Raw genomic sequence first — 16,011 nt, 5'->3', positions numbered from 1 at the left:
TGTACGTTGGGAAGCTTGCCAGGTGCCCTTGGCCTGGATTGGCCGCTGTCGTGGACAAGATGCTGGGCTCAATGGACCCTTGGTCTTTTCCCAGTATGGCATTACTTATGTACTTATGTACATAGCAGTTAATCATCATAATAAATGATTTTGGAAACGTTATTCTAAGTACTCAATGCATACATGCATATAGTAGACCCAGAATAGGCTTTATTTGTGGCTAGTCATAATCAGGGCTTAATTTCTGCAAGAACAGCCTGGAATACAGTTCTACCACTTTCCAGGCTCCAGCTCCTCATCTGTACAGCGGGGGGGGGGGGGGGGGGGGTGAGCTCCCTAATTCAGCACCTCTTCAATGTTTCTTACCCTGACCCACCTGTCCACTCCTTAGCTCCACAGTTCTGTTTACTTTTTGTCTACAAGTTAAGGCCTGCCATAATTCAACCCATCTTTAAACAAATCACATTCATTCACCCCTTGCTTACAAACAGGGGCATGAGATAATTGAAGAGACAGAACATAAGAGTAACCATACTGGGTCAGACCAATGGTCCATCGTGCCCAATATCCTGTTTTCCAAACAGTGGCCAAGCCAGGTCACAAGTATCTGGCAGAAACCCAAATCATGGCAACACTCCATACTACAAATCCCAGGGCAAGAAGTAGCTTCCCATGTCTGCCTCAATAGCAGACTATGGACTTTTCCTCTAGAAAAGGGAATGAATGCTGTTTATGGGCTTTTAAAGACTACACTACATGCCAGTCAACATTTTTCATTTTTGGCTCTGACACTCTGGAACTCATTACCCATGGACCTTTCTGCTAAATCATCACTTCCTTACATGAGTGGAGGAGTGGCCTAGTGGTTAGCGTGGTGGACTTTGGTCCTGGGGAACTGGGTTCGATTCCCACTGCAGGCACAGGCAGCTCCTTGTGACTCTGGGCAAGTCACTTAACCCTCCATTGCCCCAGGTACAAATAAGTACCTGTATATAATATGTAAGCCGCATTGAGCCTGCTATGAGTGGGAAAGCGCGGGGTACAAACGTAACAAAAATAAATAAATAAAATATCCTAAAGTTGCACTCAAGACACGCCTATTCAGCCTTGTATTTCCTTCCTGAACAATACAGCTTGGCTGATCCATTGGTAAGAAAGTGGTATTTATTTGTCCTCTGGTGGGTTCTAATTGAAATTTTTTAAATTATTCTTAAATTTTGTTTACACTTTTCCTTTCCTTTGTCGTGTATGATTATAGTGTTCCTTTCTTAACGTGTATTTTTGGCCTGTCCACAGCTTTGATGTACATTACCAAAGGTGGTACAGTAAATACAAACCAACCATAAAGTAGGACATTTACATATTGGTGGTGAAGGTAGATAAGGGGTTTGGGAGCAATGTATATAAAAGCCTATATCTCTAGCAGCTAGGAAGCTGACCTGGAGAGGGCACTACAAACACAAAAATACAGGAAGAATCATATATGTGTGTTTTAGACCATCTCTCCAGTTCAGCTTTCTATCTGCTGCAATCATGGGCTTTCCCCATTTCTGTGAACTCCCAAATCAAGTTTATTTAATTTTTGATATACCAACCCAGGGCAACAGGCCTTCAGAGCAGTTTACATAACAATAATAAATAGGTTCAGTAAACTGGAGGGGTGGGGGGGGGGGGGAGCCAGGGGTTGAAGAAACAAGAGGAACTCCGTTAGTCATAGGATAGAGAAGAACAGAGCTGAATAAGAAAAGGCACTAAATGCTGAATACCAGCAAAATGCTGGCTGCACCACGGTACATCCTCCATCAGGCCCAGGAGAGGGTAACTGACAGGGAAAAACAGAGAAATTAGTGGATATAGGCCTCCTTGAAAAGGAAGGTTTTAAGGGCAGAGCAGAAATCTATATATGCAGGCATGAGTTTTTTTTTTTTTTTTTTTTGGGGGGGGGGGGGGGGGGGTAACACATTAAAAAGAGAGGGGCCAACCACACAAAGCTTTTGAGTGAACATCATTATGATGTATTTGCCCCCTCTTCCCTTAACCTCCACTCACCTATATTTAAATCCCTTTGTGAAATCCTCAAAAAAGTAACAGGACTACTACATTCTGACCCTGTTTACAAAGACTCCTGCTCTAAGCATAAAATAAATGAATGCAGTTACAAAACTGCACAAAAGGCCAGTAGCTACAGTTGAAGCCTTTTCTACTGCCACTACATGCCAAATATGGTTAATTTGGTTTGTTTGTTGCTAAACATACATCTGCAATAACAGGAGCTTCACTCTGAATGTTACTGCAGGCATGAAATTTCTGCAACCAAATTCCAACCGTCATAGGACTATGTTAAAAAATATAAAAAGGATGAATGGATCATGAAAACAGAGGTCACTTGCAAAGTCACAGCTTTATATGATTAAGTTGCGATAGGGTTTATTCACAGCAATACTGCCTGATGGTCCCTCTTTAAGCGATGGTATACATAAGCTACATCTGAAATGCAACTAAATCTTGGGTGCGATACAACATTTTACCTCTTGTGTCACAGCATCTGGTCGTCTGACTAGAGCAGCAGACACAGGTTGGGCCAGGACCCTGGAGCTGCTCCTCACCTAGGGAAAGAGAGAGAACCAGCTCAGAAAACTATAAAACCACACTGCTTCAGAAATGATCTTCAAATAACTAAAGCTAAACCAGCCCAAATTCAACAGAGAACACAATATTATGTGCAACAAAGGAACTCAAATTTTTATCCTAACCAGAACATACTTAAGCTGATCTCTCATCCATGTGGGTTCTTTCTTGCCTTATATTTTTATTTTATTTATTCATGCTTGTATCCCACAATTATCCAAAAACAAGTTTTGGTTCAAATGTGGCTTACATTAACAGTTATTTGAGGTTACATTGATGCATTATGATTACACGTTTGTGTGGTACAGTGTTATTACAGAGTGATAGCGGGTTATTATTTGTGCGCATAAATAGAATTTCTTGAAAAGAAAAGATAGGTCTTTAGTACTTTTCTGAACTGGAGGTAATCTGTGATGCTTCTTATGATCTTGGGAATCAAGTTCCACCATTTGCAGCCCAGGTAGCTCAATCCTAGTGTGGTGGATCTGTAGATTGTGTTTGTGCAGCTGGGCAGGTGAAGTAGTAAGTAACCCTTGGTTTCTGAGTTTGCATTTCTTGATGGTGATAGTGTAATTACGTCTAGCATGTAGTCTGGAGACATACCAAACAGTAGTTTGAAAATAACTGTGCTTGTTTTGAAAAATAGTCTGACCTTGACTGGGAGCCAGTGTAGCAGTATAAGCAATGGGGTTGCTCTGTCATATTTTGATTTTTTGAATTGTCAGTCTCACTGCCATTTTTTGGATGGTCTGCAGCAATTGTAGTAGGTTTTCTTTGCAACCTATGCATGCTACATTCCAGTAGTCTAGTTGGGACAGTATCAGTGCCTATACTATAAGATGGAATGATTGTCTGGGGAAGTAATCTTGAATCCTTCTCAGTTTCCAAAGTGTTTTGAAGCTGGTTTTCAAGAGACAGGTGTTTGTTGAGAATTATTCCCTAGTATTTTTAATTGTGCTTTGTAAAAGCAGCCCTAATGTTTCTGTGAGAAAATCTGCACCTTTTGTTCTTTTTAAACAGTATGTATATACTGTATCATGTAAAGCTGACATGCAATGCAAGCTTAAAAGCGCAACTCTCTGGAAAACCTTCTTGCCCAAATGGTTAATTTGGGGGTCTTTTCCCAAAAGGGTTATTAGAAAACTCCTTGCACGTTTTGACTTTTTACATAGCAACTTCAACAAATTCCACAGAACAAGTGAACTGGACCTTTGTTGAAACCAAGTCTTGGTTGGACCTCATATTTCACATTCATATTTATGGAAACTATTTATATGATAAGTGAAGTCTGCCATCTTTTAAGTTGTTGATCTTGAAAGTGGCCATATATAGGGACTGCCACAGTGTCCTTTGAGGCTTCTATACACTTCAGGGGGCCAACGATGCCAGAATGTGGTTCCATGTCTTCTTGTAGAGGAAAATTCATTTTTATCATATGCTACCTGACACATATATCCATCAGCACTGAATTAAGCTAAGAGATGTGTTCCTAGTTTTCAGCTTGTAACTTTCCCTTTCTATATGTCTGCAATATTTTGACCAATTGGCCTATGCAGAAGGAATATATTCCACAGTAAACTAACATCTGTGGTTGGGTTGGCTTGACTGATTGTGATAATGACATCACCTTATTGTTCAAGTTTTAGTGCCATATATGAACACTGAATAATTGTGTTAAAAAAGTCTGAAACTAAGTGCAAAGGGGAAGTGTATTATGTAATGTGGACATCACATAGTTTAAAACAGAAGGTGAGAAAAGGTCAGGCGATATGGAAAGAAAATATGAAAGGTAAATCTGTCTGGAAAAAAATTCAGTGATATGGAAACTAACAAAGGCTATGTGTATTCAGGTGGGCCATGTGTAGTGACTGTTACGACTGCATAATGTACAAAATCCAAGTGTGAATATGGCTCAGTAAAACTATATGGAGCAAAGAATAATGCAGATCATATGAAGTTTTGTTTCATCAGTTTCAGTAAGCAACCAACAATGGCTAGTTTTGTGACTGAGTTACTGACAAGAATGTCAGAGAATCGGAGAGCATAAGAACTTAAGAATACCCATACCGGGTCAGACCAATAGTCCATCTAGTCCAGTATCCTGCTTCCCAGTGGCCAATCCAGGTGACAAGTGCCTGGCAGAATCCAAATTAGTAACAACATTCCATGTTACCAATCCCGGGGCATGCAGTGACTTCCCCCATGTCTCTCTCAATAACAGACTCTGGACTTTTCCTCCAGGAAATTGCCCAAACCTTTTTTAAAGCCAGATACTAACCGCTGTTGCCACATCCTCTGGCAATGAGTTCCAGAACTTAACTATTCTTTGAGTGAAAAAAATATTTCCTCCTATTTGTTTTAAACGTATTTCTTTTTTTTCCCAACTCTTTTTTATTAGTATAATTTTATCTTACATTGCAATGACACTTCACATTACAGCTTGCCATCTCATTTAACATCTTACGCTAAACCTAATCCTTCCCATCCCATCCTCCCATCCAACCCTCCCCCCCGTATCATGGTGGTGCTACTTTCTGTTCCTGAAATTGTTCATAAGGTTGCCATAGTTTGCCAAAGGCTCCCACTCACCCTCTTCTGATGGCTGTCAATTTAGCCATTTGATACATAATGTCCAGTCTCTGCAGCACTCTTTGTATATCCGGCGGTTGCTGCTGTTTCCAGTTTCTTGCTATTGCTATTTTGGCGACAACCAGATACTGCGTCGCTAGCCTATGCTGCAGACCTGTCGTTGATGCTGGCTTGATGTGTAGCAAACAATTTTCCGGCTTGCAGGGATAGGGCCGCTGAATCACTTTAGTTATCAGTGAGGTAATTGCCCTCCAGTAGTCTGTTATTTTGGGGCATTCCCACCAAATGTGCATAAATGTCCCCCTAGCTCCACAAGTCCGCCAGCATTCTGCTGATACCTCTGGGTAAATGCGATGCAATCTCTCTGGCGTATAATACCACCAGTAATAGATTTTATAGCCATTCTCAATTGCACTCTGAGCCAGAGATGGTTTGAAGAGATAACGATATCCGCTCTTCCAGCTCTCTTTAGGTATTGTAATGCTGCCTCCCATCTATTGACATACATTGTCTGAGGGTCAGCATGACTTAACAAGGCTAGGTACAGACGTGATATACTTCCTCTCCCCCCTCCCTTTCCTAACGCAATTTCCAGAACTGTCTCCCCCAATTCCAATTCCTCTCGTGCCTTGCTAAGCATATAGCTACGAATACAACAGTAAAATACTTGATCTCTAGCCTGTAGCCCATACTCCTCCTGCAATACTGGAAATTCTACCATTTTGTCCTCATCCCATAATTGACCCAGTGTGTGAAGCCCTGCACGTGCCCAATGTTTGTAACTAATCTCCGTCCCTCCTAACGGAAATCCGGGAGCCCTACCTATCCCTGTCTTAAGAAAGTATATTCTTTCTGGGAACCAGATCCTCCTAATTTGGTTTTAAACGTATTTCCATGTAATTTCGAGTGTCCCCTGGACTTTGTACTTTCTGAAAGAGTAAAAAAAAATCAATTTACTTTTACCTGTTCTATATCACTCAGAACTTTGAAAAAGAAGCTGAGGTGTGGTTTGTCTTAATGACTGGTAGCTCCTTCGCTATCATTAACAATCTAGGATTTTGTTCCTTTGCTCAGTTCGATTCATACTGATAGAACACATGGCAACATAAATGTTGATGACGACGGCACAGGCAGCTCCTTCTGACTCTGGGCAAGTCACTTAACCCTCCATTGCCCGCCGCATTGAGCCTGCCATGAGTGGGAAAGCGCTGGGTACAAATGTAACAAAAAAAAAATATGGGCTTCTCATCATTAGAATTGCTGTACTGGATATGAAAGAATGCCAAGAGACGAAAAAACAAGTTTCTCTAACAGCAATCTGTTTAGCTGCACCTTTCTGCACTATGATATGATAACTAATGACATTAATAAGAACTCATGTAATGATTTCAGTTTTCTAGATTCAAAACATGCCATGCACACTTGTGAATACTTTCTGGAAAGAGACATTGCAAAAGATACAGAATTTTGATGATGAAAGGTTAAATGAACTGGGTTGAGTTTGGTTGATACGCCATGCACAACCAATAAAGGTTCCAACACTGCCACAGTCTCAAAGACCCATGTGTACTGCTCCTGTCATCGCCTAAACACTTTCACAAATTGACCAGGCCAAAGCTATCAAGCTGATCTTCATCAGCTTGATAGCTTTGGCCATGAGCTTGTCAAATATGTAAACTAAACATCTAAAATACAATCATTTCTACCTACATTGCGAAACAAGGCCATGGCGGACGTTAAGTGGATGTGTGATTCTGTTTACCAGAGACATGAAACTCTTCTATGTGTCCTAAGAAAAAGGAAACATACTAAGAAAAAAAAAAAAAAAGACATATACTAGCTTGAATCATTTTGGTCTGCTATACAAAGATTGTTTTTAAATGTGTTTTCGCTCTCTTTGATATTCTGGAATGTTCCAGCATTCCTACTCTGGAAAATGCCTTGCCTGTGATTTACATTTTTCAGAAAGTATGGTAGCCAGGATCTTCAGATAGTGCTCAGATTTCTCTGCTAAAGAAATTTCTAGCAGCCTTGAACAGCAAGTAATAGCAGAGTTTAAATATGCTGCATTTTGTTAGAAATGTTCCTTGATATCATTTTACAAGATTATCTTTCTACACACCTGTTACATTTGTGACAGTTTTCTCAAACAAGACAGGGAAAGTGCAATGTCACTAGCGAGTGAAGCAAACATCAAGTGCACCAAACACTTGATGTTACACATTCTGTTTCCATGTCAGGAAGCGTTAAAAAGATATAAAGCAATCCATTTGACTGGTTTCAAACTGCTACACTCAAAAGCAATAGGGCCACTGGTGATGCACAAGCTAAGCATGTTGTACCACTGGCCGACAGGACTCACAACGAGAAAAAATACACTCTGGAACAGATTCCACGTACTGTCTCTCCTGGAGAATTCAATCCACTTTGATGGTGAGGGTAGCAGAGTGACAGAATCCCCATACTTTCAGACATTACCAGGAGGGTACCTGCAATTACCATTTTGTCTGCTGAATGTGAAAGGCATTTCAGTGCCTTCAATGCTCAGAATAATTATCTCAAATTCAAATTTATTTATAGCATTTATACCCTGCTCTTTCCCGCTTGATAGCAGGCTCAGTGCGGCTTACAAGCTATGGTACAAAGTATGGTACAAAATATCACATAGATACACAAAGTATGATACAAAGTATCAAGAGATGTTCAAGTTAAAAGAGTAGAAACATTGGGGAGAGATGTGGGGGGGGGGGGGGAGGATTGGAGTATGGGTAGTGCTGGTGGTGTGGAATTAGGTTCGAGAATTAAGTTGGGTTGTTTGGGTAAGCTTGTTTGAAGAGGTAAGTCTTCAGCAGCTTTCGGAAGGGTAGGTGTTCATTGGTTGTTCGGATGTGTCGTGGTATTGCGTTCCAGAGTTGGCTGCCTATAACGGAGAAGTTGGAAGCATAGTAGGTTTTGTATTTGAGGCATTTGCAGTTGGGAAGATGAAGATTGAGATATGTTTGGGAAGATTTGGACCTATTTCTGGCTGGAAGATCGATCAAGTTGGTCATGTAGCTTGGAGATTCGCCATGGAGGATCTTGTGGATCATTGTGTGGACTTTTGAAATTTATGTGTTCCTTGATAGGGAGCCAAGCAGGCTGATATTTTGGCCTGGATTCCTGCTAAGATTTCTGGTGTGGAGAGGTAGATCTGGGAGTCGTCAGTGTAAAGATGATACTGGAAACCATGGAATGAGATCAGAGTACCAAGGGAAGAAGTATAGATGGAGAAAAGAAGAGGTCCCAGGACAGATCCCTGAGGTACACCAACTGACAGTGGGATAGAAGTAGAGGAGGATCCACTAGGATCCACCAATCAATTCTCCCAGCAATAAATACTCTCATCCAGCAGTTCAAACCTTACCAAACTTAAAACGATTCTTCATACTTAAAACTTAAGTAGATTTTTATAGCGGGATCCTCAGATATCACAGCACAGATGCTGCATTATAAGCATTTAAAAACATTTTATTTCAAAAATTCAAAAGCCACTTAGCTTAGAAAAAAATTTTGGAGCCTGGTTCCGAAATCTTCTTTGCGGTACAGTTCCAAAATAGCACGATTTCAAAACCTGGTCATGTTGGCAGAGGCTCCAGTTTTTTTTGTAAGCTAAGTGGCTTTTGAATTTTTGCCAGTAACTAAAGCTAATATAGCCACTAGTGGCCAATAAATTTAACAAACATAAAGAAAACTGAAATCTTAAGGCACAAATAGGCCATATGCTCGAAAGCTTTCTGACCCCAATCTATAATTCATGGAGCTACCTTTGTTACCCCAGGTACTTAAGTTTACGAACACAATTTGATTAAAAAAATACTTTTAATGAAAGCTCAAAACAAAAAAGTTTTGAGTGTTGGATTCTTTAAGTTAAGATCTAAGATGTTTAATGAATATTCTACCTTTAGTGGACTATTGTTCAGTCTTGCAAGCAATGGTCACCTCATCTACAGCAAAGCCGTGTACTTGGGTTTACCAGTTAATTACCTGTGTGCTTTGCAAATTGCACAAACTTCAGCAGGTTAATTGCTTACTGGTGTGGAATTAGAGCTCATGTGTCACAAACAGTGAGACTTCACATTGGTCAATCCACATTCACTTAGAAAAACTGAGGACAAAAAAGGGAATGCCAAGGCCCACCTTTTAATAATAGTATTCTTCCACCATAATGAGGGCTCCCTCTCAACTTCATCATGCACTGCTCCGAAAAAGTCCTCTCTTTCTAGCCCTCCACAGAATGTAAGGTATACAGAATTGAGCAGAGGAGTAGCCTAGTGGTTAGTGCAGCGGACTTTGATCCTGGGGAACTGGGTTCAATTCCCACTGCAGTATACTATGTAAACTGCTTTGAATATAGTTACAAAAATCACAGAAAGGCGGTATATCAAGTCTCATTCCCTGCCACAAAAGTTGCCTACTGAAGGTAATTTATTGCCTTTTATGTTTCTCAGCATCAGGGTAGATATGGAGGGAAAAAAATTACTCACCAGGGCAGAAGTGGAGACAAACTTTGCACACGCATACATTTTCAGAATCTGCTTGGGATGGTCACGTTCACAACAGCTTTAAAGAAAAAAAATAAACAGCAGCATATCAGCAGTGTAATTATTTGAATCAAACAAATCCCAATATGCTCTATAACATGTTCAGAAAGATTATACTCTGTATGATGATGCTCAAGAAAAGGAAATTGTAACTTGGTAAACTGAGGCAAAGAGTAATAATCAGACTCGCTCACAACCTCAGGAAATCAACGGGGGCGAACTAAATATCTGGGTTACAGAAAAGTGAATTAACCAAGTTCAAATAGTCAGTAGCTGGGCTCAGGGATTATAACTGGGGCAGAGAAAAATCACCAGAACTAGTAGAAGAACAGGACTAGAGTTCAAATCCCAGCTTTCCTGACTCAAAGGCTTTGGCTCTAAATCATAGAAACATGACAGCAGATAAAGGCCATATGACCCATCCAGTCTGCCCATCCTCTATAACCCTAATTCTTCCTGTTCCTAAGCGATCCCACAGGCTTACCCCATGCCTTTTTAAATTCTGGAACAGTCCTCGACTGCACCACCTCCACCGGGAGGCCATTCCACGCCTCCACCACCCTTTCTGTGAAATACTTCCTTAGGTTACTCCTAAGCCTATTCCCTCTTAACTTTGTCATATGCCCCCTCATTCCACAGCTCTTCTTCATTTGAAAAAGGCTCTCTTCCTGTACATAAATGCCCTTGAGATATTTAAACGTTTCTATCATGTCTCCTCTCTCCCAGCGTATGCATGTTGAGGTTCATAAGCCTGTCCCTATAATTTTTGCATTCAAGACCGCTTACTAATTTCGTAGCCGCCCTCTGGACCGACTCCATCCTGTTTATATCTTTCCGTAGGTGCGGTCTCCAGAACTGCACGCAGTACTCCAAATGAGGCCTCACCAGAGACTTATACAACGGCACTATCACCTCCTTTTTCCTGCTGGTCATGCCTCTTTATGCACCCAAGCATCCTTCTGGCTTTGGCCGTCACTTTTTCTACCTCTTTGAAAGCTTTAAGGTCGTCAGACACAAACACCCCCAAGTCCCGCTCTTCCTTCGCACACTGAAGCACTACACCCCCTATACTGTACCGTTGCCTCGGATTTTTGTGACCCAAGTGCATGACCCTGCATTTTTTGGGATTAAACCTTAGTTGCCAAATATCGGTCCATTCCTCTATCTTCGCTAGGTCCTTCCTCATGTCATTCACACCCTCCAGGATGTCCACCCAGTTGCAGAGTTTAGTATCATCCGCAAAGAGACACACCTTACCAGACAGCCCTTCAGCAATATCGCTCACAAAGATGTTAAAAAGAGCCAGCCCTAGGACTGATCCCTGTGGTACTCCACTGACGACATCCTTTTCTTCAGCGCATGCTCCATTTACCACCACCATCTGTGTCCTACCATTCAACAAATTTTTAGCCAATCAGTTACTCTAGGTCCCACACCGAGGGCACTCAATTTATTTATCAGTTGCCTGTGCGGAACCGTGTCAAAGGATTTGCTGAAATCCAAGTATAACACATCAAGTGCCCCTCCCACATCCAACAGTTTGGTCACCCAGTCGAAGAAGACAGTCAGATTCGTCTGACATGACCTGCCACCAGTGAAGCCATAATGCCTCGGGTCCCGCATTCCATGTAGTTCAAGAAATCTCACAATCCTCCTCTTTAGAAGCGTTTCCATTAGCTTACTCACCACCGAGGTCAGACTGACAGGTCTGTAATTCCCTACCCCCTCCTTACTTCCACTCTTGTGCAAAGGAACCACATCCGCCCTTCTCCAGTCCACCAGGACCACTCCAGTTTCTAAGGAAGCATTGAAGAGGTCCATCAGTGGAGCCGACAGAACTTCTCAGAGTTCCTTAAGCACCCTCGGGTGTATCCCATCAGGCCCCATCGCTCTGTCTACTTTTAGTTTGGCAAGCTCCTCACGAACACAGTCCTCTGTAAATGGGTCTTGATCTACCATACATCCATCCCCTTTAGCCTTTGTTTTCTGCAGCCCTACCCCTGTTTTTTTCATTCGTGAACACAGAGCTAAAATAATCGTTAAGCAGTTCAGCTTTATCCTTATCTTCCACATATTTCTCTCCCTCAGCTTTCAGCCTCACAATGCTATTATGGCACTTCCTCTTGTCACTTACATATCTGAAAAAGGTCTTGTCCCCAAATTTTATCGTATTAGCGATTTTTTCCTCCATTTGCCGCTTCGCTTTCCTGATAGGTTAAGGTTGCGCTTTTCTGTACATCTTTTCCCTGGTGTCATCTTAGGCCAGAAAGACATTTGGTCTTTCTGTCCTAAGATGACACCAGGGAAAAGATGTACAGAAAAGCACAACCTTAACCACCTTCCTAGGTATAATAGGTGGGCCATTTTTGGTGTCTATCTGCTATCATTTTTTATATTACTATAATGTCACACCATCATTTCCTCAACAAATTCTGTGAGCTTTTTAAGTCGAATTAAAACTTCTCACCCACTTATCTTTCGGATATAATTGCATCTTCACCAGCACATTTGCCACTCTGTAAAACCTTTGGTATTGTTACTGTTATTTTGTCACTTTGGAAAATCAATAAAAAGATTTGGGAAAAAAAGTATGATAAAGATTTTTTTTTTCTGACATTAAGGAAGATTTGCACACTCAAACATACTTTTTTGGTTCAATATTTCTGAACACTGGTTCAGGCATTATTGCTAAAATCATTTAAAGTGGCTTAGTAATGTATTAAAAAAGTTACAGACATTGAAAAACATAGCTGCTTGCCTATTATGTTCTGCAAGATGATATAACAAAGCTCCCCACTCCACCTTTACTTGTTAAATTTCACTAGCACTCAATGCGGAACATGTAATTTTTAAATTAAGTACTATAGTTTTTAAACTTTTACAAGCACAAGTACCAACTTATATGTTTCAAGTACTACTATTATCGTTGGGTAATAGCAGAAGATCTTCCTGTAATACGTTTAAATTCCATTTTCCTGTATGTAAAGGAATTATATGTACAAAGATATGTGAACAAACTCCTCCATTTCAAATAGCAAAAGTGTGGAACACCCTTCCACTCTGTTTAAAACTATGTGGCAAACGTGTTTTTGCCGACAATTAAAAACATTTATTTTGAAAAGCTTTTAATACGTGACAATATTATAGTTTGTGATTATATCACTAATTCCTAGTAATGACTAGTTCCCACGATGTTATCCGCAATGAATCTAAAGGTATCTAGGACTATAAGTGATGCTATTGTATTGTATTAAACAGTCTGTAGCAGCATTTCAATTAAGAGCCTTAGAACTGAGGCCAATCGAAACTGCAACTAACAGTGTCTACACATTTTTGGCCGAAACTGAAACTGCTGAAGCCGAAAACTAAAGTTTGGTTGTGTGAATATCAACCAATGAGGCCCAACGGGAGTTGTCAGAGCTTGCAGCTGGCAGTCCTCTGCTAAACCCATAGATTATTACCCTCCAGTCCCAGGAACTGCAAGCACAGGCTAACAACTGGGAAAGCAGTTTTAACAAAGACTCTCCACAAGTCTGGCATATTTAGGTTCCCAAAACAATGCAGATGTAGTAAAATATCCTCTGAGACAGAATCTTTCTGAGAACGTGTTAAAGAAAAATCATGATTAACAGTTTTTTATTCTTACCCAAATTTCCTGTTTTGAGTATAGTTAAAGGAAAAGAATGATATAGATTCTTATTAAAATAAGGTAAAGGAGACCAGACACTGGTCTAAACTGTGGACATTATACCAGCCTATTGAACAATCCAGAATTTAAAGAAAAGCACATTGATGTTACTGAATTCGAGGACTATATACTCAGAAAAATTATAATTAAGGGCGATACAATTCTCAAATGTTTTTGTAATATATAAACTTAATTTTGTTGTAATATCATTTTCCTACTAACACTATAAGCTGACTGGTGCTTGTGCTTGAAAACAATCACTGCAGGTTACTTTCTCATAGAGTCTAGCTTCTGCACGCCACAAGTTTGATTAAAACGCTGCATCTTCAACACACTAAACAGAGCCTGGAAATTCTTTAGAATCACCCAAATAATATCCAAGTCAGAATATATATGATAATTTAAATAATGAAAGACTATATTGTACCTCCAAGCAAAATAGCATCCGCACACATGGACCTCTGAAAACTAAAACTAAAGCACAGTGCCTTTACAATGGCTGACTTTGCACCACATTTGGAGTGACAGCTGATGTCCTATCTCCACAGAGAGACTAATTCCTAAGGAGCTTATCATGTCAAATTTACAGACTTAAATTCCTGCTGCAATTTTGTATCAAAAGCATTTATTTGGAGCACCCTATTTACCATAGAAACTAATGCAAGATCATAACTGCATTACTTGAGTCACATATCACACTCACACAAACACACCAAAAGAATGCACAGAGTAACTCCACCCCCCCATACTACCTTACAATCCCTTGTGGTCTAGTTGTGTAGTCAGGGCAGGATCCCGCTACTACTGCTCTTCCCCATGTCAGATTTACTATCAAAATGGCTGTCGTGACCTCTTGCTACTATATCTGCTCAGCTACCTGCCGCCAATAAACCTACTTGATCTGAAACCATCGCCTTCCCTTTTATCACCACATTGTATCTGTCCTCATTGTCCTTGACATATGTAAGTTTTGGTTGCAACTTTCTTTGCCAAAAGGAAATTCCAGGTATCAATCTCTTACTCTAAGCATGTCATGATCAAATGTCCTTGTACATCACATGCAAAAAAGCTCTTTGTGCTTTCCAGCCTACTAGATCCCTCATGTTTAAATCTATAGGAGCAAACTTTTCAAAATGATTGGGGGATGCTAAACACAAAAATGACCCCTCCCAGGACACAGTCAAGGAGTTTGCTCAATATTGGGAGTCCTCAAGCACCCACAGGGTTGACGCCTATGTTTGGAATCAGTTTCAAGACAAACCTTTTATGATAAATGTATTCATTGGATTATCCCAAAGGTGAGAAAGAATCTTTCATTTCTTTTCTAATGGAATTACTGGGTACACAACCAAGAACAGTGTAGCCCATCTTAAGACCAGTAGGGGAAATCAACAGTGACCTGTCTGCCCTGGCCAGGAACACAGAAAGCTATGCACACAAATGGCTTGAATTCATACAGCCCTACACTGAGCAAAAAGTGGCGGTACAAGACAACCAAAGACCAGGAGGAACTGGTTGCGCCGCGGGGAGCGCAAGCCTTTATTTGCAACGATGTGCGGAATCGGAGGGCTCAACTTAACAGCAGGAAGCCCCCGCCAGCCAGAGGAACATTTCCCGGAAACTCCAAGGTCAAAAAAAAATCACAGCGCGCACTTCTGACAACATTCTTCCCACCTTTGCTATTGGGTTGCCTGTGAATAACTTAAAAAAAAATGTATTGAATCGTTATAAGCATAACAGACAATGTAAAACGAAGGTTTCCAGTTTTTAATATCTCATCCGCTTCTTCTCCCACTCTGCAGCACCGATTGCCCTCGCTCTGCAGTTTCACCCTACCAGCACCCTATTGGAGATTCGCTCCAGGTCACAACATTGAGAGAAGACACCTGTTCTGGTGGGAGGAGGTAAAAGAAGGGTCCCACAACCACAAGGGTATACCACAACCCCCCTACCTAAAATGAGAGAGAACAGACAGAGAGAAAAAGGAAGCGCGCATGCGCCACTACATCGACAATACGCAGGCGCCCAGGCAGAGTGGTCGCAAAAAGGGCAAAATACGCATGCGTCCGACAAAACGCGGCATACGCTAGCGCGCGGTCCTCCTTGAAGATGAAGAAGTTTGATTGAAAATCAAGGAAGTTAGATGGAGGCCGGCATGACGACAAAACGTTGAAGTCAATTAGTTCTGGCTCTGTTTTCTCTCCCCCGCGCTGCTGTCCTTCTTCCATGTTCACTCAAAATAAAGCAAACAAACCTCTGAGCTTCTGCATCCACGTTGTCATTCTTTATTGTTGGTAGCATTTTTAAATTTAATCTCGCTTATATTTTCAAACATGGCAGCTTGTGCAGCATACTGATGTACACAGAGGAAGTATAATAACGGAATGACTTTTCATAGGTAGAAGGATGCTATATTGGAGAAACAGGCCACATGCTTAAGACAAGATTAAATTACATAGCCACAACATGAAGAAAACTGGTGCCAGTCAGATTCCCACCCCTGTGGGCCAACACTTTACAGGACCA

General features: G+C 41.0%; 1 protein-coding gene across 4 annotated transcripts in view; it reads right to left on the bottom strand.

Moving 5' to 3' along the window:
- The window catches only part of ATP5MC2 (ATP synthase membrane subunit c locus 2), a 30,216-nt gene extending 14,693 nt beyond the window's left edge, over positions 1-15,523 (bottom strand). For 2 of the 4 annotated variants that reach the window (XM_030198343.1, XM_030198348.1), the window contains exons 1-3: positions 15,438-15,523; positions 9,741-9,816; positions 2,529-2,606 (exon numbers count right to left, since the gene is read on the bottom strand). In XM_030198343.1, coding sequence (XP_030054203.1) covers positions 2,529-2,606; positions 9,741-9,816; positions 15,438-15,481 — 198 coding nt within the window. In that variant the 5' untranslated portion in view covers positions 15,482-15,523. The other 2 variants (XM_030198347.1, XM_030198344.1) reach the window with 2 other exon arrangements.
- Positions 15,524-16,011: the final 488 nt, after the last annotated feature.

The sequence above is a fragment of the Microcaecilia unicolor genome, chromosome 3 (assembly GCF_901765095.1).
Source record: "Microcaecilia unicolor chromosome 3, aMicUni1.1, whole genome shotgun sequence".
Lineage (NCBI taxonomy): Eukaryota > Metazoa > Chordata > Amphibia > Gymnophiona > Siphonopidae > Microcaecilia > Microcaecilia unicolor.
The sequence above is the reverse complement of the archived record's forward strand: the minus strand, read 5'-3'. Positions and strand labels throughout refer to the sequence as shown.